The 26,167-nt window shown below is 37.9% G+C and overlaps 2 protein-coding genes across 9 annotated transcripts in view; one reads left to right on the top strand and one right to left on the bottom strand.

The window, feature by feature from the left end:
* Positions 1–12,762, top strand: part of CTBP2 (C-terminal binding protein 2) — a 234,130-nt gene extending 221,368 nt beyond the window's left edge. For all 7 annotated transcript variants that reach the window (XM_081328978.1, XM_081328975.1, XM_081328976.1 and 4 more), the window contains 5 exons: positions 2,004–2,218; positions 5,058–5,188; positions 7,109–7,236; positions 8,076–8,193; positions 11,217–12,762. In XM_081328978.1, the coding sequence (XP_081185104.1) occupies positions 2,004–2,218; positions 5,058–5,188; positions 7,109–7,236; positions 8,076–8,193; positions 11,217–11,397 (773 nt within the window). In that variant the 3' untranslated portion in view covers positions 11,398–12,762. The remainder of the gene's footprint in view (positions 1–2,003; positions 2,219–5,057; positions 5,189–7,108; positions 7,237–8,075; positions 8,194–11,216) is intronic.
* A 1,664-nt stretch (positions 12,763–14,426) lies between these two features.
* ZRANB1 (zinc finger RANBP2-type containing 1) overlaps positions 14,427–26,167 on the bottom strand; it is a 56,323-nt gene continuing 44,582 nt past the window's right edge. For both annotated transcript variants that reach the window (XM_081329552.1, XM_081329553.1), the window contains exons 8-11: positions 25,598–25,718; positions 20,785–20,914; positions 17,475–17,704; positions 14,427–17,030 (exon numbers count right to left, since the gene is read on the bottom strand). In XM_081329552.1, coding sequence (XP_081185678.1) covers positions 16,812–17,030; positions 17,475–17,704; positions 20,785–20,914; positions 25,598–25,718 — 700 coding nt within the window. In that variant the 3' untranslated portion in view covers positions 14,427–16,811. The remainder of the gene's footprint in view (positions 17,031–17,474; positions 17,705–20,784; positions 20,915–25,597; positions 25,719–26,167) is intronic.

Here is a 26,167-nt window from a genome sequence, read left to right as displayed (position 1 = left end):
GTTCTGCTGCTGCACCATTACTTGTGGAGGAGGATGTTTTGAGCAGAAGCTGAACCTTGAGTGTAAAGGGAAGACTTAGTGTAGTCTGTGTCAGGGGAATCTGCTCCCAGCAACCAGCTCCTTCCCTATATGTCAGTGGTGAGGGATCAAGGAGTTGTAGTTCAACAATGTTTGGAAAACTACAGTTCTTCACCCCCTGATCTAACACCGGTTACTGAATTCAGATTTTCCTACCAGTGGTTCCTGTAAACACAAGGACCATCTCACGAGAAGCCTGTTTTGTCTCATGGTTTCAAAGCTCCCTGTACTTGGAAGAAGGAGGGATGGATACCCAGTCTCTGGAAGAAACAACTTCCAGGCCCCCTCCCCCGCCCCTTGACTGGTCTCCTATTCTTTAATTGTATGCTTGGAGTCTCTCACTTTGGACCATCTATCCCTGTGGTTTACGTGCTTAGAATTAATGACTATAAATTAATAGTCATTTGTAGCTTGCTTCTCGAGAGGAGGGAGGTACAGATTTGGATTTTTTAGGTTTTTCTTCCTCACACACTCTGAAGTGCACATTTATCCCATTAATGAGTACTGGCAATCAAAGATGGGTGTGTCTCTGTCTTTCCATCTGCGCCTAAATATAGTGTGTCAGAAAAGGGAGTTTCTCCTCTAGTCACTCCCATAGAACTTCTGTTATTTTATTCTGAGACCCATTTTTGTATGTGTAGGCCTGGTTCTTTGCCTTTTTCTACTTTTAAGAAAAAACGCATCTTGATGTGGAACTTAGTTGAGACCAGCAATGACATTGAATTGGAATGACATTGTGGATAATGACCTGCTGATTGCATTGCAGCTGTCCCTCTTTATCAGAAGAGCCTTATTAAACCTTTGCTTCCAAACCATGACAGTTGTCTTAGTCATGCCCAATTAAATAGCCATTCAGTAAGAGTGCAGAAGGAAGGGGGAAATGGAGGGGGAGAGAAAAACCCCTACAGCAAACAAGTTGCTCTTCTAATAAATAAGGCTCAGAGGGGGGTTGTCATTCTACTGTTGTACCAAAGTCATTTGTAATAAGAGTTCCTTTAACCTGCTTTCTTGCTGGTGATCAGAATTGAGAAGCCATACAGGGCTTTGAGTGTGGCTGGATGCGCAGCATTGTTTTGGTTTACTGTTTTTTTTTAACCTGTTTGGATGCATCCAATTCCATTCTGGTACTTTGGAAAACATTTATTACTTGCCTTGAGCTCCCAGGAGTCTCTGTCTCTTTCCTTTCCCCACCCTCCCAATTTGAGAATTCAACATCACCCAGCTGATTGCTGCACCATGCTCTCCATTAAAGCTGGGACATACTTCTCCATGCACATAGCTGAATTTATTCAAATTAATTGCTTCTGAAGTGCAGTGGCAAATATTTAATGGACCTTTTTGAAACATGCCATAGCTCCCTATATTCTAAAGGCAGGTTCTTGTAATGCCCTTGTATACGCTGCATTACACGGTCCATGTTTTGACTTTCAACAACGACAGCCGAGACAATTTATCGCTTGGAGATTTAAGTTCTACCAGCGGGAAGGGAAGGAGAGAAAATGAAAGACTTTTCTAAGCATGTACAAATATTGGCACCTCTTTATTGTGGAATAAATTGGTCATTAGGGATTGAAATTCATCCCTCCTTATTATAGTTTAGGAAGGGACGTAAAACGTCCCTCTTTATCCAGTCCCTTTTTGTCTTTTAAAAATGTTCAAAGTCCACCTTTAATGATGGAAATATAGTTTTAAAAGATGCCCAAAACTATGGAGTGGACAACCTATTGATAAATAAATAATAGGGGAGTTTCCTTGTAACAGAAATGCCTTGGTTATGATAGGAAAATGTATTTGCCAGCCAGTTGTTTTGGTCTACATTTAATGCTGAAAGTACTGCCACATTGTCAAGTCTGTTACTACAGCTCTCTTGATTCATGCGTCTGTGTCTATGCGTGTGTGGTTTCTTGTTTGTCTTTTTTATATAGGTCGCACTGCACAAGCAGTAGCTGTTCGAGCCAAAGCATTTGGATTCAATGTGATCTTTTATGACCCATACCTGCAAGATGGGATTGAAAGGTCCCTGGGGGTTCAGCGAGTCTACACACTTCAGGATCTGCTCTACCAGAGTGACTGCGTATCATTACACTGTAACCTCAATGAACATAATCATCACCTGATCAATGATTTTACGATTAAGCAGGTAAATCCAAATGGAGGGGAAAGAGAGTATTCCATTACTTCATGGGATGGGATCCAGAAATTTATGTCATTCGACCGGATTCCCTTTTGGCATTGAGGAGACCTGAGCAGAGGCAGATAGAAATTGTATGCATTTTTATTCCTGGGTAGCTTAGATTTTGTTTGCTTATAAGATTTAGAGGCCATCCAATTCCAGATTGTTCTGGGTGCTTTAGACGTTAAAAAATGAATAATAAAATAGAAAAATAAGTCATATACAGACTTCTGGGTTAGACGTCGTGGTGTAACGGGCACAGGAAAATGGGGTTCCATTTTCCATGCCCGATTTTGCTCTGCTGGGGACCCTAAAAAGGGTCTAAAGTCACCCCAGAGAGGTGACGAAGAAGAAGGGGACCCTTCTTTGATCCGAGGAAGCCCTTCAAACTGGGAGAAGAAAAACTGGTCGCATTTATGTAGCTAGCCAGAAGCCCCCAACAACCCAAGATAAGCACTAACTAGCAACCTTCCCTGGAAAGTCAGTAGGGAAGCTGGCAGGGAAAGTTGCAAGCTGCTGCTACCTGCCCAGATAACTCCTTTAATCTCTAGGGGCTGGCTGAAAAAGATCCATGTCAAATTCCAAGTAGATTTTCAGACCTGAAAGATTTTCAGCCCTAGAATGAAGAGACTTGTTTACATCATCCTCTCAGGGTACAGCCTGCACTGGGCCTCCTCCTTTGAGGTACCCTGTGCTCCTTAACTTACAGCACTGCCTCTCTTCTTCGGGACTGAAAATCCTCTATCTTTTTCAGCACAGAACATCTACCCCCAGGGACTGAAAATCCTGCTTGGTCTCTGTGCTCTGGGGCTAATTCTCCCTGCAAAATCAAAGCAATATTTTCAGGCCCAGAGTGGAGCCTTATCCACAGCATACACACACACCTCAAGCTGGACCACCCAGGGCCTCCCCTATCTGCTTCTTGAGGCCCCTGCACTCCTTACTTGGGACTCCCATCTGCTTTAAAAACCTACAAGATTGCTTAATGATTGCATCTAGAATACTGGGATTACAGTCATTGAGCAAAGTAGTCACACAGTATCTCGCTTAATGACTACTTCGCTCAATGACAGATTCTGGTCCCAATTGTAGTCATATGTCCAGGACTACCGATAAGCAGGTTTTCATACCTCCAGAACATCATCAGGTTAATCAGAGGCTAATTTCTCTTTTATGGCCGCACAGGTCTAATTCAATCCCATTGTTTTCATCAAAAGCTGCTTTGATTTTGAGATTTTTTTTGGTTCAGTACAAGGAACACACAAATAACAAATGCATTTTTGTGCAACATATAGTATCCTAGGAAAGCACCTTGGAGACACAAAGTACATGTGTAAAAAGGTAGTATTTCCAGGAAGAGGGCAGCCAATCTTTGTAGGTTTATTTACCATAGCAAAGTATTCAGAATAATGCATTGAGTTTGAAAACCAAGAGAATTCAGAGAGAATTTTAGAACTTTCTGTATAAATGTTGCGATCTTTCTAAAGTTAATTCATAGACCAAACCTGAGCATTGTTTCTTGATTATCTATTGTCCTTAGAGCAGGATTGGTTAACAATTCCCATTTTCCCCTACTTATTTATTTATAAAATGTATAGACCACTCCAATCTGCTATAACTTTGGGCAGTTTACCAAATACAGCAGTAACAACAGAATGTAATTAAAACCAAAAAAAATGGGAAAAATAACAATGGCTTGAAAAAAGAGTATCACACAAAAGCTCCAGTGTCATCCAGAATTTGGGCATAAGAGCTCATTTAAATAGGGTTGGGTTGGGAACTATATGAAGTTTGGGGGCAATCTCAGTTATTAGTGTAGCCATATGTATTTTTGTTTGTTAGGTTTATATTTCATCATTCAGAAGCTCAAGGGGAAGAACATAAAGCAACTGCTAAGGTTTTTTTCTCCACAGTAAGAGTGAGTGGCCCAGTCATTCAGTGTACCTCTATTACTGAGGATGGATTAGAAGCTGGTTCTCCCTGTTCTTGCTCCAGCACCTTAATCATTACATTATTCTGGCTCCATCAAATCCAGAAAAACCTTTCTACAGCGCCAATTCCAGAGCTCACAGCATTTGCTTCCGGGGCAGTGACACACTTTGTGGCATGTACTGATTATCTACAGATAGTCCTCAACTTATGAATGTTCATTTCATAATAGTTCAAAATTATAACAGTGCTGAAAAATTAACTTACAGTCTGTACTCACATTTACGACAGCTGCATCATCTCCATAGTCACGTGATCACAATTTGGGTGCTTGGCAAACAGCTCACATTTACAGCATTCCACAGTCATGTGATCACAATTTGGGACATCCAACAAATAATGCCCATTGGAGAAGCTGGATTTCCTTAACAACCATGTGACTCACTTATCAACCGCCACAAAAATCTGACTTGACTAATAACCATAATGACTTACAACAGAAGTTCCGGTTTCCAATTGCGATCCGAAGTGGAAGACCATCTGTATTTCCACCCTAAAAATAAAGGCAGATCTCAATGCGGTTCTGTAAACAAGTTGAAAATCTATTCTCACTCTTGGGTGAGAGGAATAAAATACATGATGTTCCTTGCCCCAGAGAAAGACTTAAGAATAAAAATGTATCAGTTTTCAAAGAGTAAATTGCAGTTGTCCAACATCTGTTTATAAACACCATCTCCTTCATTTTATCATCCTGAATAGTTTCAGAACAGATTCTACCGTGGGAATAGATATCAATGCTGTTATAGTAGTGTGAGAAACCCAGAGAAAAATCTTTAAACTGTGGAATGGTCTTTTCTTTCTTCTCATTTCCTCATAGATGAGGCAGGGAGCTTTTTTAGTAAACACAGCACGTGGTGGTCTGGTGGATGAAAAGGCCTTAACCCAAGCTCTGAAGGAAGGAAGGATACGAGGGGCAGCACTGGATGTTCATGAATCAGAACCATTTAGGTAAATATTAGAAGACATTGTATTGTAGCCTTCCTGATCTGGGCAATACTTAGTAAATTGGAGGCCTTTAGAACAACTCAGGAGGCCATTTATAAATGCTTTGATATCACCAGAAAGTGTAGAGCTGAATTTTTGACTAAATATTTTGCTTTTGGAATGATACTGTACTTCAAGAAAGAGCATGGGAACAGTTTATAGCCTAGAGGCCACCTACCCATATACTCACATCAACATTTCCTTTGCAGAAAAAAAAAGAAGAAAAATGAGCCATCAAAATATCAGAATGCTGGGATAGGGAAACATAACCTCTAGGTTCCTTACCTATGGTCTAAGTTGGAGTTTCTCAGCCTTAGCAACTTTAAGATGTGTAGACTTCCCAGTTCCTACAATTCACTAACCAGTAAGCAAGCAGACTGGCTGAGGAATTCTGAGAGTTGAACTCCAAAGTTGCTAAAATTGAGAAATCCTGCTGTAAGCAAATTCTGTCTTGAAATTCCATATATACAAAAAAAAACAGGCATTGTCCTTAGTAAGATGAGAAGCATTAATTTTCAGAAATGAAACTTCATATAAACTTTAGAAAGCTGCTGAAAAGTTTTAAAGAGCCATGTGAGCCTGTTGTTATTGAGCTGCAAAAATTGGGGCTATAAATTGGCTTTGCTGATGGACTCAGTTAGCTGTAAAAGTTGCATTTTCTATAACAGAAGTGGCACATCTAATAGTCTCTCCTGAATTCTTCAGGATTTTCTGTGAGGAATCAATCTATTGTAGTCCCTTTCGGCAAAAACAAAAGGTGTTCCTTTAAAAAGAACATTTGTATTATGGCACAAGCTTGCATTTTTAAGTGAAAAGTGACCCTCTGTACTAGAATTGCAGCTCCTTCCAAGCAGGAAAAGAAGTAGTCATCAGTGGCAAAGGTCAGTGATTTGTGACTCCCCATAGCTTCAAGAACAAAAGTATCGCTTCTGCACGGAATCTGGCCATCTGGTTAGTTAGACTCTGTGAGGTATTGGATTCAGGTCCAGAAAAAAAAATATGGTTATTGGAAGAACCATATTATCCATGTGCTATTATTTTCAATAAGATACATGCAATGCTGCTTCAAGGAAGATGTGGGTCCAAGTGTTGCTATAAACCTATGAATTACCTACGGCATTTCTAAACTGAAAATGGTAAAAGGTATTATGTTAATGGGTTCACGTGTTATGTGGATAAGTGCATTAAATTATAGAAAGCTGGAGAAACCTTCCCCCCCCCCCCGCCCCTCAGTAAAATGTTTTGGTTATCCAGAGTATTTCATCAGCCTCACCATGTTGAGCCTTGCCATGTTCCTGACCTTCTGTTGAGAATAATTCTGATAATAAGCTTCATATTGTAGGACAAACAACAGAAGCATTGTCTAAAACCATAATAGTACTAGCAATATAAAAGAGCAAATGACAATACAACAATGTACTCCATTGCTACACTGAGGTACTTACAAGGAGAGGCTTGAGACCATCGCCCTCCACAGTTTACTTTTCTGCCCTCTTTCTATTCTAACAGATTTTTCCATACCAGTTAGAAGAAAATTGCAACACTCACTTAGATTTCATGTATCTGGGCAGACATACGAATAAAACACATCTGGCGTCCCTGTCATATCCAATTTGATTGCATATAACATCTTAATCTGCCCCAAGTCCTAAAAACCTGGATTACAAATCATTTTCCTTGGGGAATTTGTTAAACCTTGCTTGGAAAATAAAATAAAAAACAGCCCAGTTTTTTAGAGGTGAGTGGTTAAACTGGAACGAGACTTCTGGTTTCCATCCATCACCCATTATTGAAGGAAAGCAAAGATATGGTGAAATGGGATTCTCTGGTGGTATTTCATTCAGGGCTTTTTTTTTTAATCTTGTCTCTCAAATGTTTTTGCAGCTTTGCTCAAGGGCCCCTGAAAGATGCGCCCAATTTAATTTGTACTCCACATACTGCTTGGTACAGTGAACAGGCGTCACTAGAGATGAGAGAAGCTGCTGCAACAGAGATACGCCGAGCGATCACAGGTACCCTAATGTGCTTTACTCTAGGCAAGGTTCAGCGCCTCCTCCCTTACAGCTGGGCTGAATATTGTATGCAAATGTTTCTGATCCTGGAAACCTCCCGAGACAGAAAATATCCTTGCCCGAATATTTCCGCTGCCCTCTTTTGTTTGGGATTAGAAATCTGTCTCTGAGTTTCCAGGACAGTTGAGGATTATAGGTGACGTCTTTAGCCTTGGGAGGGTGGCTTTGGTTTTGTTTTTTGTTTTAAACCAGGTTTTGGCAGCATGATAAATATCAAACCAGGTCTAAGACTAGAATGAGACTTGATCGTTATATCTATCAGATACATATATCTATAGCAAGGGTGTTCTAGCAAGGATGTTATCTCCGCTTTCATGGAATGAAAGCTGAATATTCTTCTGGCAGGTGGGAAGGATAGCACATTTTGATTAAATCAGTGTTAATATTTTTTCAGCCACTTTTACACCGCATATAAATTTGCCATTCCCCTATCAATTACTTGGCTAGTAAGGTACACGATACAGCATCTCTTCAACAGCTTCTTTTTCCAGTAAAGCCTGAGAGCAGGTTGAAACTGTGTGCTCCAAAGGGCCTTTATAAACAGCGTGATCCTTGGTAATTATATTAAACAAACAAATATAACTTGTGTTGCATACTGTTTCACCTTCAGGCGACTTCCAAAGGCTTCCTTAGTTTTGAACACCGTCCCAAATTGGAATGGAGTCTAGAAGAATATTCCCCCAGTCCCCAATTAAAGCATTGTGGAAAAACAGAACATTTGACGTAGTCTGCTACGTAATAAGAGTAATTATTATGTCTTCTAATTATTCTGATTTCAGGTCGCATCCCCGAAAGCCTACGGAATTGTGTGAACAAGGAATTCTTTGTCACAACTGCTCCTTGGTCAGTAATAGATCAGCAAGCAATTCATCCAGAGCTCAATGGTGCCACATACAGGTAAGATGAAGAAAAGAATCCTTTTCTTTTCTTTTCTTTCTTTTGATAAATTCTGTTTATTTAACAAAGGGGCTTGGAGAATGAGTTAACTCAAAATCTAAGATTTCTGAGTGGGTGGTAGTAATCCTTCAGTTTTGGTGTTTGGGAACTTCCATCCACAGAAGATGCTTACTATTGTAATTTAATCAAGTGGTAGACAGTTCTGAGATATGATTTTCATTAAAATCTTTCTCTGAGTCCCTATCGTAAAAGCATTAAAGACACAACATTGGCATTAAAGTGTTTGCCAAGTCCCCAAAGTTCAACAGCCAAAGAAATGTTGAAATATGTCAAGACATTTCTTTCTTTTGAAATCCAGGCCATCATCTGAGATCATGTCACAATGACCTCAGAAACTGTTGTTCATCTCTTGTTTTATATTTCTGAAAAGATTTACCATGATTTGAATACCAATTTATTCCATTATACCTTGGCTCCACTAGATAATTTAAATAATTTTGAACTTATAGAACTAAGGGGGACCCAAGTCTCTCACCCAAGATATTTATATTTACAAATATCAACTAGTTAATATTTAACTCAAAAGTCTAGAAATAGTCAAAGTTTTCTGCAATTTGGATGGTTGTTTTTTTAAAAAAAATTAGCAAACTTTTTAGCACAATTTTAGAACTGTTTTATTACTTTAAAAACATAAAATATATTCGGTATAACTTGGCTTGCTTATAATATCATGCATAATAACCCTGTATGGAACAGGGTGACAGTCACTGCCAATCCTGCTGCTTTTTTGCTCACCCCTGGCACCCACCCATACTCAGTACATTTCATAGGCACTCCTGCATCTTCTCCATAGCACTTACCCATATACCTGTTTTTGCTCCGTAGCGCTTGCCCACCCATAGCTGTCACCCATTTGTTTGCTTGGGACTTCCACCTCTTCTCATGTCATGGCCATGTGAGGTCTTTGAGCTATAAACTGTGCGGTCCTGGGGTTATGATAGCAGTGGGACTGCTGGGACTATCACTGTTAAAGCATGCAGTCACGTGGCATCACACTTGACTGACCACATTAATTAGTGATGGAAATTACAGTCCCAATTGCCATTTGTTACTAGAGTCTCACAGTTGTTAGATAAGGCAATTTCTTGCCAGCTTCCCACAATCAAAGTCAGTGGGGAAGCTAGCAGGAAGTTGCAAGTCCCAGGTCAGCAGGCAGGTAAATAGCTGCTGCTAGGTTGCGAACAGGGCAAGGGAGGTCAAAGGGATGCAGAGAAGGTGTGGCAAGCGTTGGGGAGGGAGCAGAAGAGGTGCAGGTTATGGAGGGTACATAAGGGTGTAGTATGGATTGAGGAAGAGGTACAAGGGGGTGCACAAAAATGCAGGTTGGGGAGAGTATGAAGGAGTGCATGAGAGGCATTGGATAGAGAATGTGCATCAGGTTGTGACACAGGTTGGGCAAGAGGTGCGAGTCAGGGAGGGTATGAGGAGTGTGCAAGTGGCTGGTGTGGCACAAGCACAAAGAGGCTGAGAGAAGGCACATGGGTAGGGGAGACCTATCCTTCAACTTGCAACCTTCTCTGCCAGCTTCCACACTGACTTTCTGGGGAAGCCCTCAGAGAAGGTTGCAAATGCTCATCATGTAATTGCACATCACTGCAACCAGGCATAAGTTCTGGGACTGCCTGAAGTCCAAGGAGTGGTTGTAATCACCATTCATTCAGAGCCTTTGAATGATCGCTGAAGTCAAAGATTGCCACTAGATGTTTTGAAAAGGTTGGCAACCATTTTGATTACATTGTTATGATCTTTCAAGTTAAAAGAGCCTTGGTGGCGCAGTGGGCTAATGCCTCCTTAAGTAACACCAGCTGCCTGCAATTAGCGCAGGTTCGCGTCCCACCAGGCTCAAGGTTGACTCAGCCTTCCATCCTTCCGAGGTAGGTAAAATGAGGACCCAGATTGTTGGGGGCAATAAGCTGACTTTGTAATAATGCCGCTTGGGGGGGGGGCGAAAGCCCTAATAAGCAGGCATATACATAGAATGAAGGCTACTGCTAAGCTTGTAAGCCGCCCTGAGTCTTCGGAGAAGGGCGGGATATAAATGGAATTAAAATAAAAATAAATAAATAAATAAATCTTGATTCAAGGTGACTGAACCAAAAGGTTCATGCAGTTTTCTTGGCAATATTTTTCAGAAGTGGTTTGCCAGCACCATCTTTCAAGTTGTTTTTCAATTTGTCTCCCCCCAACTGAGAGAGAGCAAGCTGGCTTTTTTTGGCTAAGGAACACCAGAACTTGACTTTCCCTGTTCCCATTCCAGGGAACATTACATAGTCATTACATTAATCTGGCTTTCTTATTTTGAAATAAATTTGAAGGAACATAATCCTCTAGTATTAGTTTTGTTTAGAATTACTTGTAACTTTATGAACTTCTGTATAAATTTAAACATTCAATTAATTTTAAAGTATGCATTTTAGGTGACCATTATTTTTCAATTAATTTATAAAATAGAATTAAATAAGCATTGTTACATTTATTTATTTTTATTTATTAGGCTTATGTGTCCATCCATCTCATCTAGATAATTCAAAATTAGGCCAGGCTCTCACTTTATATTCTTTAAAGTGTTTCCTAAAAGAGAAGACTGTTCACCCTGTGCATAAAATCTTTCACTTTCCATTCTTTTGTTCTTTCCTCCACTAGCAAAAGTTTGACCACTGTTTCTGTCATATCTTTTGAGAATAGACGTAAAAAACAACAGAGCTTTGGGTTCAAGTAAGATTGCTTCTCCAAATGCTGCGATATATATTCTGGCTGTTTGCACAGGTTTCTAAAATAACATGAATAAAGCATTTTTTTAAAGAGCTATCTTGAAAGTATTGAAATAGATGTTATTACTGTAATTGTTTGGAAAATAATTTTCCTAGAGGATCCCCCCTACCCCTGGGCCTTCACAGCATAGCTTTTTCGATAGAACATGTTTGCGTTTACTTTCTTCTAATTAAAAATCAATTTCTTTCTAGATATCCACCAGGAATGATGAGTGTTACTCCAGGTGGAATTCCAGCAGCTATGGAAGGTATCATCCCAGGAGGGATTCCAGTTACCCATAATCTTCCAACTGTGGCACACCCTTCTCAAGCTCCATCTCCCAACCAGCCCTCAAAACATGGAGACAACAGGGAACATCCAAATGAGCAATAGCAGACAATTTAAAGCACTCCAATTTTGGGACCAAGAGACATTGGAAAAGAAAATGACAAACTGAAAGGAATTTGATACAAAATTTGTTAAGGTTCATTTTGGACAGATGCATCATGATGTTCCAGTGTTAACGACGACGACAACAACAAAAATTAAAAGATAGGAGTCAAGACTTAAGGGAGGGAGGGGGAAACAGAAGTCATCTGCTTACTGAAGCACTGAAAACTAGGATTTGATAACATTACTGATCAGCTTCTGTTAATTTTTATTTAAGTTCCTTCATCTTTACATCAATCACAAGAATAATATATGTATCTTCTATGTTCCCCTTTGGGGGGGAAAACAGCTGATTGAAGTATCTATTACTTAAGAGCATGTCTAACAGCCCTAACAAAGCTTACACAATAATAGGGAGGATGCCATCCTGTGACTTCAGCCCTTTCCTTACTCAGTCACCTGGCTCCTCTTTTTACACCTTGAGGAAAGATGGGAGACAATTTTGCTTGTTACAGTTATCTGTAGCCACTAATTTACTGGAGGGATGCTTACTCAAGTTTAATTACAGTTATAGTTTGGAGAGGGGAAAAGGCCTACATTAACTTACTGCCTTTTTCACAGAAATTGATGCTTCTCCTACAAGATACACTTAATAAAGTAGCTGTACATTAAATAACACATGTTGATGATGCAAAAAAAAGTGTTAAGTCTCACATTTATATTCAAATATATTTTTCTCAGTTTTAAATCCACAGCTATTTTATTGAGTGGAAAAGTCTTGAGCTGGAAAGGATTCAAGAATGTTGCATTTCCTTATGTCTCAGGAAAAAAACACTTTTTATGGTAACTTGTCAGACTGTATGAACAAAACCCACTTTTTTAGACATTGAAGTCTTCTTTTCTTCATGTGGTATTTTATACAAGAACACTTCAAAATGTGTTATTAGATGTGACTGATTTTAACAAATCCTATTAGATTTGTATCAACTAGTTACATGTTATATTCATAGTCTTTTGTGAAACATCACCTTTTTGTTGAAAAAGATGGCTTACTCTGAGCCTTTGTATGGGTACATTCTGTTTCTGTGATAAAAGTTTTAAAAGCTGTCCCAAACAAAACCAGAACCAATGGCTACCAGAAATGTTTTGTTTTAGTGTATTACCGTTACTGTATTTGTTTATTGTAAAGGTGGACATATAGCGTTCAGTGCAGTTTTCAATAAAAAGTGACAATTTCTATAATTTCAGTTGGACCAGGCCCTCAATGTTGTTGAACCAATTCTGAGAACATTACAGAATCCACAGGAGTAGATTAAACTTTCATCCTTCGTAGACTATTGAACATCTAAGATAAAACTGAATGGTGACTTTGAATTTCTCCAATGTGCCTCATCCCAAAAGTCAGTATGCCTAGAATCTCAGAATCCTTAGCATTTGGCTTGGAACTCCCAGGGCAACATGGAGAAAGTGTTTCTTCTGTACAGTGTTTTCCTCATCATAGTGGAATATAATGTAGAGTGGGAGAAATATATGTTTCAATACAAGATACTCCAAGAGCAAAGCATTATAAGCAAAAAGACTGTTCTTGTCCTACATGCCATCTTAGAAGCCCTATTACTATTAAGCTTTATGTAACTAAGTGAGGTAAATGACATTTGACACTGGACAGTATCAATCTGAGTCCTTCGGGAATAGGGCGGTATATAAACCGAATTAATAATAATAATCTGCTTTCATGCCAAGTGTCCCATGGATAATTAACAGCTAATTTACAACCTCTTGTCTATCATGCTGCTATCAGTATGAGAGGAAAATGTGTATTTCATGACCCACAAACTCACTGGAGGACCATCCTTAAGAACTGTAGTGATGATTGCAATGACTAAACTACTTTGTGTATGTTAAAACTTGTAATTACTACAGTCAATATTCTAGAAACTATACAGTGCTATGTTGGAAAGCAGCTTACATGTGAAAGGAGAAAAGATACACCAGCTCACACACTGCCCTTTTCTTTCCACAGCAAAGAGCTTTGGTCTGGGGCAACATACAAAGAAAAAAAATTGGGTCAGTATAAATTCAAAAATCACAAGACTAAACTTACAATACAGTGTCACAGGACTTCAGGTATTAAAATATACAAATATTTGTGGCCATTAAGATATATGATACTAAAGTTAGCTTGTCAGTGAACTTTTAATGTGATTTGAGTAGACTTAAAGGGAAGAAAGGGGACATGCACACAAACTATGGAAGCAGAAATTGAAAACAAATCATTGGTACAAAACTTATATTTTGTTTTGAATTGATGGAAAAGCACATTACCAGCTGGAACATATTCAAGGGATTCAACTTCATAAATGTGCCAATGGTCTAACACTGCAAATATGTGTAACTTACCATAGACACCAGAATAGAGCAACCAGGAGAAGGAACATTGATGAATTACAGAGAACATTTTAGGAAATCACACAAATGAAGGTGAAGTAACAAAACATTTACACTGGCATTAGTGAATTTTTAAAAGCTGCTATTATTGGTACTTTGATCTTAAACCAGGAAATAGCATTCCAAATAGGCATAATTAGCATTCATGAAAAATACTTGAATAAGCCAATCATATTTGTTGTGGAATGTTCTACCATTAGTGAATGTGTTGCATGGAGACATTAATTTTGTATTACTGTCAGATATCAATTTGAAGGCAAAACTCCCCACTTAAAATATTTAGAAGAGACTTTGTGTTGAAATTTGTATACCAGTCACCATTGTAAAAGTTATCTTATTAGGCTAAATCTAAGTTAAATGATTAAGAAAGCATAATTCACTACAACAGAACACGGCTTTGGGGAAAAATAATTACCATACAAAATGGTGGAGATGGCAAATCATTTTGATGCTAACCACAGAAGTAGTGAGGGATTTTTTTTCCCCCCCAAGAGAACTGCAGGCTTTGAAGTAAAACATATGGAACAAAATAAATGAACAGGATTTAGGTATTTATAGGTTAAAAAAATGAAATTCAAAAAATAGAACAGCAAAATAGTTTAATTTGGAGCACTCTATGGAAACATTACAACTTAACTGTATGAAAAGAAAATCAAACTGAAGTCTAACCTCTAGTTTTAAAGCAGGGATATCATGTCAGAATACCTCCACATTTGGTTTTAAAAAATTTAATCCTTCCAAAAAAATTTACATCAAATGAGAGGCCTATGTACTATTGCAATTAGTTTCAAGGCACAGCTATAATTGAATTAATAACTGTGCTGCTGTACTATAAGAGCAATTTGAATTATAATCTATAAAACCACCGACTTCTGCTGAGCCTCATAAGGATGTATATAATATGTATATTGCTGCTTGTATAGCTGTATAACATGAAAATAAAATATATTGCCGATTTTTTTATCCCTAAGAGCAGCCAAATGCTTTTATTCAAGAAAATGCCTAAAGCCTTGGTTAAATACAGCTAAACATTTTCTCCTCCTATTAATAGGGCAAACAAAAATAAAATAAGGTTTATATTCAAGAAGGTCATATCTGATTGCTAGAAACTGCGGCTAAATTGAGAAGTAACAGATTTGGAGCACAACTTGCAACATTTCAATGTTCATCATTCTACTCAAGCATAATCACCTAATTTATTCTATTAGTTCAGGAACGCAGGAATTTTATCGAAAAGAATCAAGCAGAGGACTAAGGTATTAAACTATATCCCTTTTAACTGTCTTTAGGAAAACTTAAAAATAGGAATATATCAAAACACAACCTGTTGCAAGGAAAAGAAATCCAATGATTCTACTGCTTTGTAAATTTATCACAGGTCAATGTAATTAATGTGTAAAACATTAATAAGCTTCTACAAGAGTGAAAAAATGTATTGATATGTTTCAACACAGTACCTTGATAAAATGTCATTGTTTATTTGTCAGTAGAATTATGTTGAGAAATTTTGAACTTTCAATTGCTTGAAATGTACCATTTTAAAAAGCAATTAATTCAGAATGGCCCCAATGTTTTTACATCCATTTAAAAAAAGGTACAGTTTCTGTTCAGATTCTTAAACCAGGATTCCATCTTATAAGAGGTTCCATGTCATCATTTCCATACCATCATTGGCCTTTAAAAAGTGCTTATCAGGATCTACATCTTGCATACAAAACTATTCAACCTTTAGTGTTCTTACAGTGAGGTTCTGGATTGGGCTGGATCCATTCAACACAGCATAGCTAAGGTAATCAAGTATAATAAAAAGATATTTTTTTTACTGGAGAATATATTCTGAACTGACAGTTTCAGAAAGTTTATAAGTTCAGATGTGGCCACAATCCGTCAACATGCACAGAATTCTGAAGGTTACATTTTAAGGAAAAATAGTGTACAGGACTTCCCAACAAATTTTAGAATGAAGGCTTTTAAGGAAAACAGTCAAAGTGCTTTCTCACTCAATTTTAATGACCAAGGAATGATCCTCAGTGGAGGCAATTTTAACTTGCACGGGGAAAGGCTTGATAAAATATTAATTTCTATAGTACAACTCACAGCAAGACCGGGTTTGGACAAAATGCAGTTCAGTTTAGCAAACTCCACACAGTTGTTTAGCATAAAGTTCCTGGGAACAGCATTTTTTAACTAGTTTAAGTAGCCTGGGGGGAAAAAAGGGGGGGTTGAACTATTCCAAAGTTGTAATACAAAGTAATAATGGATACTAGAGAAGTCTTTACAGAAAACAGTTCACTTATTCAAAATTTATCATCCCTTCCATATGTTTTCCCTTTAAAATTTCATTTTATTATACTGTAATGGGCACAATATTAAATTTAACAGAACAATACATTTTAACACATATGAGTTACTCTGGATATATGGCATCAACAAAACAAGAAAGAAAAAAAGCCACATGATCTGATGATCTGATCTGGGCACTAGCAAGATTTCATATAAAATGTTATTTCAAGGAAATATGTCAGAATGCTTAAAAAGAGATGCAAAATAATCAAATTTTACTGTAAGTCTCAAAAGGAACAGATATTAATCAATAATGTGCTTTTAAGTGCCCTTATTCAAAAGAATTTCCTTCAATAATTGTAAGATGCTGGTTACACTTTTTTCCTATTTTCAACCTTCTTACACAACCACATGTGGTATAATTAAGGGCAGATGTACAACCGGAAAAATGCTTTCTGTCTTGTAATAAAATTAGGGCTTTGCTTTCTTTTTCTTGTTTACAAATTAGTCCAACCAACATACTTCCTTCTTGCATCAGATGAGTCTCTGAATTCTTCCCATGCCCACTCAAAATCCTATGCAGGTTGTTCCCTGCTACAATTGGGTCACCATGCAACAATTTGCTAGACTGCTCCAACAGCTGGGGTTGTCACCATACACTATATGCAGCTGGTATCTCTTTTTTTTCATTCATCATCATCATCTTCATCTTCCTCTCCATCTGAAAGGGATGTACAGGGACGGATTTGTCTATAGCGGTCAAGCCATTTCTCTACCATCTGCGTCACCAGGGGATGGTTACGCCGGCGAGAGCTTTTCTGCATAGCAACCAGGACTCCACCTTCTGTCACGCAACAGTCCAGCCATTCCCTAAGCAGCTTCTCTTGTTGTTCCTCATTACCAATCTTTGGAGAAAAAATACAGGCAACATGGTCAGTTTAGAACAGCGGTCTTGTGGTTTGGTGGCCTGGCTGGGATAGGGGAAGAGGGGAGCCTGCACACGCTCATGCACACAGCTCATGCACACACTGCAAGGTGCTCGTGAGAATTGTGTGCATGCATGTGTGCACCGGCCCATTGCTTGTGCAAATAAAGTTACATGTGTGCCTATCAACCCACCATTCACACAGCCCAGTTGTAAATAGGCCACGGCCTGGTAGTGGGCTGTGGCCCAGAGGTTGGGGACCCCTGGTTTAGAATGCTGACAACTAAAAGAGACAAGAGTAACACTTGCTGTGGCCAATTCAAAAATCTACTTTTTTGGGTTGGGGGGGTCTTTTTATTTTTTTTCTCATTTAATACTTGAGAAATATCTCTGATGTAACCATAATTATGAAAGCATTTCTTACCTCTTGAGCAGACAGGAAGTGAATGTGCAGCAGCTTCCTTTCACTGTCAACCAATGGTAAAAAAGTAATAGTAACATCATCATCAGTGTTCAAGTTAGCACCAGCACCTCGATTGCCATAGCCATCATTCTCCATGGCAACCAAAGCAGAGAAATGGCCCCTTGTGTAGCCCAGAGCAATAGGGCTCTTCCAACAAAAACTCTGTTCCCATAACAAAGGCAAGTATACACCTATGAAAAAAGGAAGGTGCCAAAGATAAATAAGATGAACTTGATGTATTGTTTTTGATGGAAGATTTCTAAAGCATGACAATAAACATAAGCCCTTAATATACTTTTCAGTAGCAAGTTGAGTCTCTGTTAATTAACGGATATAAAAAGTTGCAAATATAGTCTAATAATAGTATTTCTTTCACAACCAGCTGTTTAGCAGCCATTTGACACACCTCCCCAGGACTAGTTCTGATCCATTTTCAGAGTTACAAAGCCCATAAACATCCATATTGTCACATCATCACATTTTGGACACTTGGCAACTGATCCACCTTAATGGTCATTTGCAGCATCCTTCAGTCACATGACCATGTTTTGTGACTTTTTTGCCAGTTTCCACGGTTAGCCAAAATGGATTTGCTTAAAAACCATAGTAAAAATCTATTATAACTTTGAATCCAGTCACATGATGCTTCAACTTAGGACCCTAATTCTGGGCTCAATTTCAGCCATAAGCCAAGAACTTCCTGAACTATAAATACTATCATGTAACCCCAAAAATATTTAGAGTTAGCTCTAAAGGAATTCCCATGAAAACTGAAACAATTCCAACTGAAGTCATACCCTTTTAAAGTATTAGCATGTTACATTTAACATGTAGAATAATCTCTATTTTAATCATTCAGTGACAATCTACTTTCCACAGCTTTTAACACACATGATGGAATCTCCCTTCCAACACTCTCATTTTAGGAACTTTAAAGGTATTCAGAACTTCAACCAAACAACTAAAGTAGGAGCAGACCTGCCATGAGAAAATTTAGGCACTGGAGTACTACAAGTACAGTGCTATTTAAAAGTTTTGACACTTCTGCATAAATATGAACTAAAATATGATCTGGTATCCAGACCAGTCCTAAAACTAGATAAAGAGGACTCTCTATAATTTCAAAGAGGCTCAGAATACATCCAAGAGCAGAGACAGTAGCAACATACCAACGTATTTTATTCGGGCGGGGGGGGACGACACACCAATTCTATTGTTCTAACTGCAGCCTCTATAGCAGTCCTGTTATGTGTCCTCACTTTCCCAGAAATCTAAGAAGATACTTGAGCTTGTCCTGGGACCTTTCATGTCTTTTCAATTTAAATTTCATAAAGTGAAAGAGGATCCTAAAGAGCTGCCATATTAGCATAAAGTGATGTTCATCAAGACCCACAGATCTTTCTTTGGTGAATCTGATGCCAACGATTAGCTCACAAGATGATTATGAGAGCACAAGCTTCTGCTACTGTCTCCTATTTCAATCTCTGATTTTGGAGGTAGCATGTAATTATCAAGACTAGCAGCTGACTGTTTTATCCTCCTAAATTTATCTAAGTCCCATTGTTGTCCCTTCCTTGCACTTACTAGTTTATTAGTGAATGTCATAATGTACTGCAGGAAACAAGATGTTAAAGAACAATAATTTAGGTTCTGCTACCAGCAAATGGTATAACTCTCAGGCAATGATTGTAATGTACGATGACACAAATGAAGACTTTGTATCATCACAAATTTATTAATTTAAGTGAAATTGTGATAGAAAGATAAGTGCAAAATGAAATCATATGTGGCCACGAATTCACAGACTATTTTCAATATTCAGCAGACATACAATACTTTTATTATTTAGTAGGCTTTAATTTTAAGATGCAGATAATCATAGGCAATTAATTTATACAAGACCTATTTCAGTTCTTGATTTCAGTTAATTCTCTTTAACTCAGGTCAGAAAAACTCCTACACTCCACTCCTTTTTGTAAATAGATGGTTTCTGGCTGGTTATATTCATTTTGTAGTGAATTTTGTGCAAATACCAGGACATCCAGCTAGTTCTAACGTCCACTCATTCAGTGACCATTCAAAGTTACAACAGCACTGAAAGAGAGATACTTTTTATGAGTCATTGCAGTTGCAGTTGCAGCCATTGTAGTGGTCATGTGATCACAACTTGGGCCCTTGGCAACAGTGAGCATCCTGCAGTCAGTCACATAATCACCATTTCCACAGTCAGTGGGGAAGCTGGCAGGAGGTTGCAAATGGCAATCACATGACTATGAAACACTGCAACCATGTGGGATTTGCCTAACAAGAGCAATTAAAATGGTCAGAACGGCCACTATGGTCACGTGATACTATGCCTTACGAACACATTGCTTAGTGATGGAATTCCCAATCCCGATTATTGTCGATAAGCGAAGATTACTCGCACTTTCAACATTCTAAATGTGTCTAAATAACTTAGAACAATTGTCTCATCTTTCAGACTATTCTATTGAACTTCACAGTGAAGCTTTTCACAAATTAATGAATCCATAATTTGTAATTCTTACTTTAAAAGTTCTGATTATTAAAGAACTAAAATTCCTACTACTGAAAGTAATTCTTACATTGTGCTTTTCCTATAAAAAAGAGTTTAAGATGTTACAAAACTTAAATCTAAACATGATAGAAAACTTTCTTTAAACTATGTTTTCAGGTTACTACATTATTTTAAAAAGTAGAAGAATGTGTGAAACTTCCCTTAGGGACTTGTATTTTATGTCACAAATTCCTTTAGGCTACCAATCACAATAATAACAAAAGACAATTTATAGATGGTTGTATTCTAAAGATAAACTGTAATACTATAATGAGATTTCTGATATTAAGTATTATGCTTTCTACCTATCATTATGACAAGCATATACCAAATTGAACTCTTGAACTCAGAAGTTACTTATATTTCTACTAACTTCAAAAGACTCCAAAGTATTTTTAAATGCTTCTATTGCACTGAATCACAATCAATGTAACCTGCCAATGTATTTTAACAGCAATTTTAGTAAAAATTACAATTACAGCAATAAAAACTAATACAAACTAAAAAATGGAAAAAGTAGAAAAAAGAATTAGGAAAAAGAAAAGAAATTCAAGAAAATTATTAAAAATACTAGAACTTTAAAAATAATAGTAATTAAATTTACTACTTTAAATTTCTTTAAATTACAGATTTTCCCAGTATCTTTTCAAGGTTTTAAATTAAAAACTTGTTTCTATTATAAATCATACTTACCTTGAAAACGAGTATATCCTAAAGTTTCTCCCCGGAAACTCTTATAATATTTAACTCCATAAACTATAATTGGTCTTCTAAGAATATGTGCAAGTACAAAAATGTGTGTCTGTTCCAAACTTGCGCCAGGCTGTTTCAAAAACAACATTTTAAAATAAAATTATTTTTAGGTGACACAAAGCAATAACATTTAATTTTTGATTTTAGTACAATACAATAAGACCACCATTTGAATGAATTCAACAGACCAGAATAGAGACCAGACTTATCTCTGAAATAACAACGTCTGTTAAATTATAGCTAAGCTCTTTGAAATTGGGAAGGGAACTGGTGAGAAGATTTGTGGCAGCAGCAGACCAATGGGATCTGGCCCATTGAGACACTGGGGGCACTGAGAAGATGTCCAGTGGGATACAGCAGTTTAGACAGGGACTTCTGGAAATCAACATTTTTTCCTGCTCCCTTGCAGCCAGAGTCCTATTCCTCCTGGTTATATCCATAACAAGTGAAGGGAGCAGGCTAAAACACTGAATCTTGCCGTCTTTAATCAGCCGGAAGGTCCTATGCATATTTTTACACATGTGCAAAATGGTAGATAGGCATTTTACACATGTGCAAAATATATTTCAGATTTAACAGTAATTTCGTCTAACAGTCATTCTTCCTGTGAATGGTCTGTTGAGGTTTTACTGTAACTGAAAAGTTTTTAGAAATCAACTTTTTAAATGCTGATTATCAAGACATTTTAATTGTACTCTTATAATCCGGTAAATCACCATTTAATGAGGCATAAATTACATGAGAAAAACCAAGGCCAGTAAAGCCATTAGTTTGTCTTATTAATGCTATCCAGTTTTAATTATATATATATGCCTCATATAAGGCTTCCAATTAGAGTAGCCTAGGGAAGACAGGCAAAGTTACAAAAGAAAAGGGGATAAGAGAACGTATATAAAAGGATATCAGGTTTTTTTTCTTATGTTAATAGACTACATGCAAAATTACTGCATATTACCTGATATAGCGACTAGAGAAGCAATTTTAATGTTATGGTGAAATCTGACTTAGCACACTTTAAAACCTTAAAGTATTACCGTCAGATATTACAGTGAAGCAATGTGAATTCTTATCATCATTTATTCATGTTACATTCTGTAGGCTTACTCTCAGTGTACAAAATTATATTTAATTAAGTTAAGCATATGGTGCTCACTATTAACTTCTCAGTTGTGCACATTATTCATTAAAAAATGGAAAATTTTGTTATCAGTCTAAATATTCCAGCTTTGGGGGAATATATTCTAGTCATCGTAATAACTGTTACAACATCATTAATGCCTTGATTGTAAATATTACAAGGTGCCCTGCTTCATCCAACTCATCAGCGACAAATCAAACCACCCATTAAGTTAAAACCTGTGGCATTCCATCTGTGTATACATATAAGTAGTCCTTGATCTACAATCATATGTTCAGTGACTATTCAAAGTTATGACAATGCTAAACGAATGGTTATAACCTGTCCTTGGAGTTCCAGCTACCCCAGACTTCGGAAGTTACATGATTGCAACTAGGGCAATGGCAACCGGTTTGCACTTATGTCCAGTTGCGGCCCTATGATCGTTTGCAACTTTCACCGCTGGCTTCCCCAAAAAGGCTAACGAGGAAGGAGCCAGGAGATATCAACAGTCACTGGGGTAAGTCTCCTAGGGTGATGGAATGTGTCTAGAAAGGGGAAGCTGGTCTGATGGATACAGTGAAGCAGCAGTTTCCCAAGAAGGAAGGAGCACATTCTGGGTTATGTGTGTGAGACAACGCAGCCCAGGGGTAGATCAGAAAAAGAGGAAGAGATTTAGGATAAATCTCCTTAGAATCTGCCTCTGTGTGTGTGTGTGTGTGTGTGTGTGTGTGTGTGTGTGTGTGTCTGTCTGTCTGTGTGTGTGTGTGTGTGTGTGTGTGTGTGTGTGTGTGTGTGTGTGTGTGTGTGTGTAAAAATGTAGTTTGGCAACATTCTAACTATATGGTATAAGCAAAGAAAGAACTGAGCTTTGGCAGATTGTTCTATGTAATTTTGGAGCTAGGCCTGTCATCCATCTTGCCACACATGCTGATACAAGCCTCAATGTAACTCTCATTCTCCCTTTAAAGAGAAGATGATTTGTCTTTTGGTTTCTGAAAACTAAGGAGACTAGGGAACTTCAGTTTCAACCGACAATAAACATATTTATGTATGAAACAACTAAATAAAGTACATTCATCTGAACAGTAGAGTTAGAAAGCACTTATATAATCACCATTCACAGTACTAATGGAGATGCAACACTCTCCAGCTTTTTAAACCAGCTTGGAATACTGCTCAAACCCTAGTAAACAAGCAACAAAAACTGTGTTGTTTAACCAGTGCCCGAAGCACAGAAAAACAAGCAGGATGTCAGCTGAAATGATTACAGTAACGATGTTGACACTATTATAAAATAATTACACATTACAATTTACATTATGCAATTTAGATCCATAGAACCAGAGCAGAAACTCAAAATGCTGGGCGAGTAGAGGGGGTATGCATGCCTTTTAGACAACCAAGAATGTTACAGATACACACAGAAAGCTACAATCATATTGATCTAAAAGAACGCAATGCTCTTTCCCCAAAAAAATATTGGGAGGGGAGGAAAAATACAATAGCAGAAACATGTTGTTTGAAAGCAGATGAACAGGCAGGAGATATAAATAAAGCAAGCATGAAATGGAGGCAGCAGACGGAGGAATAAACGCCTTTTCAGGGGGACACATTGACAAGCATACTAGTCCTGCCTTCCCTGACGCCCTCCACATGCAGTGAGTGAGGGTATCTGCAATGGAGAGCCTCCTCTACCCATGGAGATTCTCTACAGGAAGATTCAGAAAAAACTTTAAATCTTCAGAGAGACTCCAGGGAATAGAAGTCTCCCCACTACAGACCCTTATCCTCTACACATGGAAGGGAATGGAAGGGAATGAGAAGAGAATGAGGCAGCATGCTGATTGAACAGGACTAGAAATTTTAAAAATACTCACCTGGGAATAAGAGCCAATGAACTAAATGGGATTTTCTACAGAGTAAGCATGCATAGATTTCCATGTGCTTGCAGCCCAGCACAAAGACCTCTATCAACCTGTTTCCTTGTTGCAAACAGAAGGGAAAAAAAACAAAACTCAATACCCCAAGGATCTCTTCTCCAGTTTGTATCTTAATTACATGGAGTAAGCTGGGCTAACTAGACCCATCTCCAGCATAGTAACAGACTATGCACGTTTACCTGGAGGTAAGAGCAAGTAAACGTAAGGGGACTTGCTACAAGGTATGTGTGCCCAAACTGAGCTAATGTTTTTGCATTCTCTCTTACTCAATGGGTATGACCGTGGGGTCAATTATCACCAGTACACTGTTGATACCCAACTATGTATCTCTGGCAGCTGGTGAATTAAGTTGATGTGAAGCTTTTAATGTCTTATCCTGGCATCTGGAGGCTGTGTTTGGATAGGGAACAACAGGCTTCAGTTGAACCTTGGCAAGATTGAGTGGCTTGGGTTTGGGGGCCCACCAGTTTTACAACTGTGCTAGTACACAAACTTGGGAGGGGGGTCCTGGACTCACAATTCCTGCTCAAAGAGCAGGTAGAAGTGATGGCTAGGGGGGGCCTTTGCGCAGCTTCATGTTGTGTGCCCATTCCTAAATCAGGTTCTCTGCTCACAATCATGCTGTGGTCACCTCCCAAATGGATTACTACAGTGAGATCAGCATGGGGTGTGAGATGGATGGCCATGTAAATTTGATAAAACAAATTTATCAAACACACATACACACACAATAGGACTTGCTACAACATCCTGAGCCATTCTGAGCCAATATTTTTTGCAATCTCTCTTTCTGATGTGAATGTGGATTACAACATGCATGCGTTACATTTTACAACATGCATGTGAGAGAAATTAATCTGAAAAAGAATAATTCCTATGTAGTGTGTATATATGTAGATAGGACACCAACTAATTCACAGCTGAGTGCCTTATAATCCATTTAATATTATTTTTCTCTCTCTTCTTGGTGCATGTAGACTCCGGGTCAGTATGAACTCACCAGGGTATCTCATACATATATTTGTTTGGGCAGGGGAGTTGGGAAGGAAATTCCAGGCTGATTTAGTGGAAATTGGCAACAATGGCCTACAAGAAGAATGGCAAGTATACTGATTTTTTTCCTAATGTTTAGTTTTTTATATAATCCTGTTTTACTTTGGAGATATCTTCTGGTAGGCATAATTATAATATTATCCAAAGAAAAATCTATGAAGCTTAAAATATTTATTTATGCAGGCTTTCCTAAAGATTAGATTATTATAAATGCTCAAAGTTAGCACAGTTCCCAAATTCATCTGTAATTAGACTTGCAGGTGTATTCAGAAGAAATTCCCATTCAGTTCAGTGAGATAGTATACATGTAGCTTAAAGAAGCTGTAACTATTCAAATTGGTATAATTAAGCCCAATTCTCTATACATAATTTCAATTTTATGTAAAATGTAAAAAATCCCATTGATAATTTTGGCTGGATAGTGCTTATAACATCTGACGCACTCACAAATACAGGTATCAACTTAAGGTAACCTATAACAATGTCAGAGGCCTACTAAATGAAAGAGTTTTGAGTCAGGTAATCTAAAATGTGCATGACAAAACAGAAATCTACAGAACTTGTTAATAAAAATGAAAATACATTTCTCGCCAAGGTTGTCTTTCCCACGTTCCGCTTTTACTTACAGTGACATTCTTACCTGACTAGCAAGAGAAAGTATAAATGCCCAGTCTTCCTGCCACTGTTCTTCTCGCAGTGAAAAATGTAAACCAAAGCTTTGAGAATACCATGACTCCCATTCTTTCCATCGGGTATAGAACCTATAAAAAGTACATGCATAACAGTTTATTTCATCATGAAATAGGTGTGGAATCAGAATCGGTATTATCACCAGTATATGCAGTACCCCAGCAACTGAAGACATTGCTCATGTTTTGTTTGATTTGTCAGTTATACGCAGTGAACCAGGATAATCTTTCCAACTCATGGTGTCTTCAGGACAACTCCTAGAGTTAGCCTACACGGCCAATGCTCAAAGTTATCTAAGTTAAATCCACACGTCTGTAGATAAGGTCAAAGGTAGAGAAGGCTGTGCTAGTACAAACTTCCCCAATCACAGCAAAAACATAGATGTGACAAGATGTTTAAATAATTATTTCACATAAATTCCATTGGACATCAGTTGACTAATTAAATGTTACTTTATATAATATATAGACAAAACTTACTATCTGTATAAATTACAAGGTTTTCTGACACAAAGGTTTCA

The sequence above is a fragment of the Vipera berus genome (assembly GCF_964194415.1).
Source record: "Vipera berus genome assembly, chromosome: 5".
NCBI lineage: Eukaryota > Metazoa > Chordata > Lepidosauria > Squamata > Viperidae > Vipera > Vipera berus.
The sequence above is the reverse complement of the archived record's forward strand: the minus strand, read 5'-3'. Positions and strand labels throughout refer to the sequence as shown.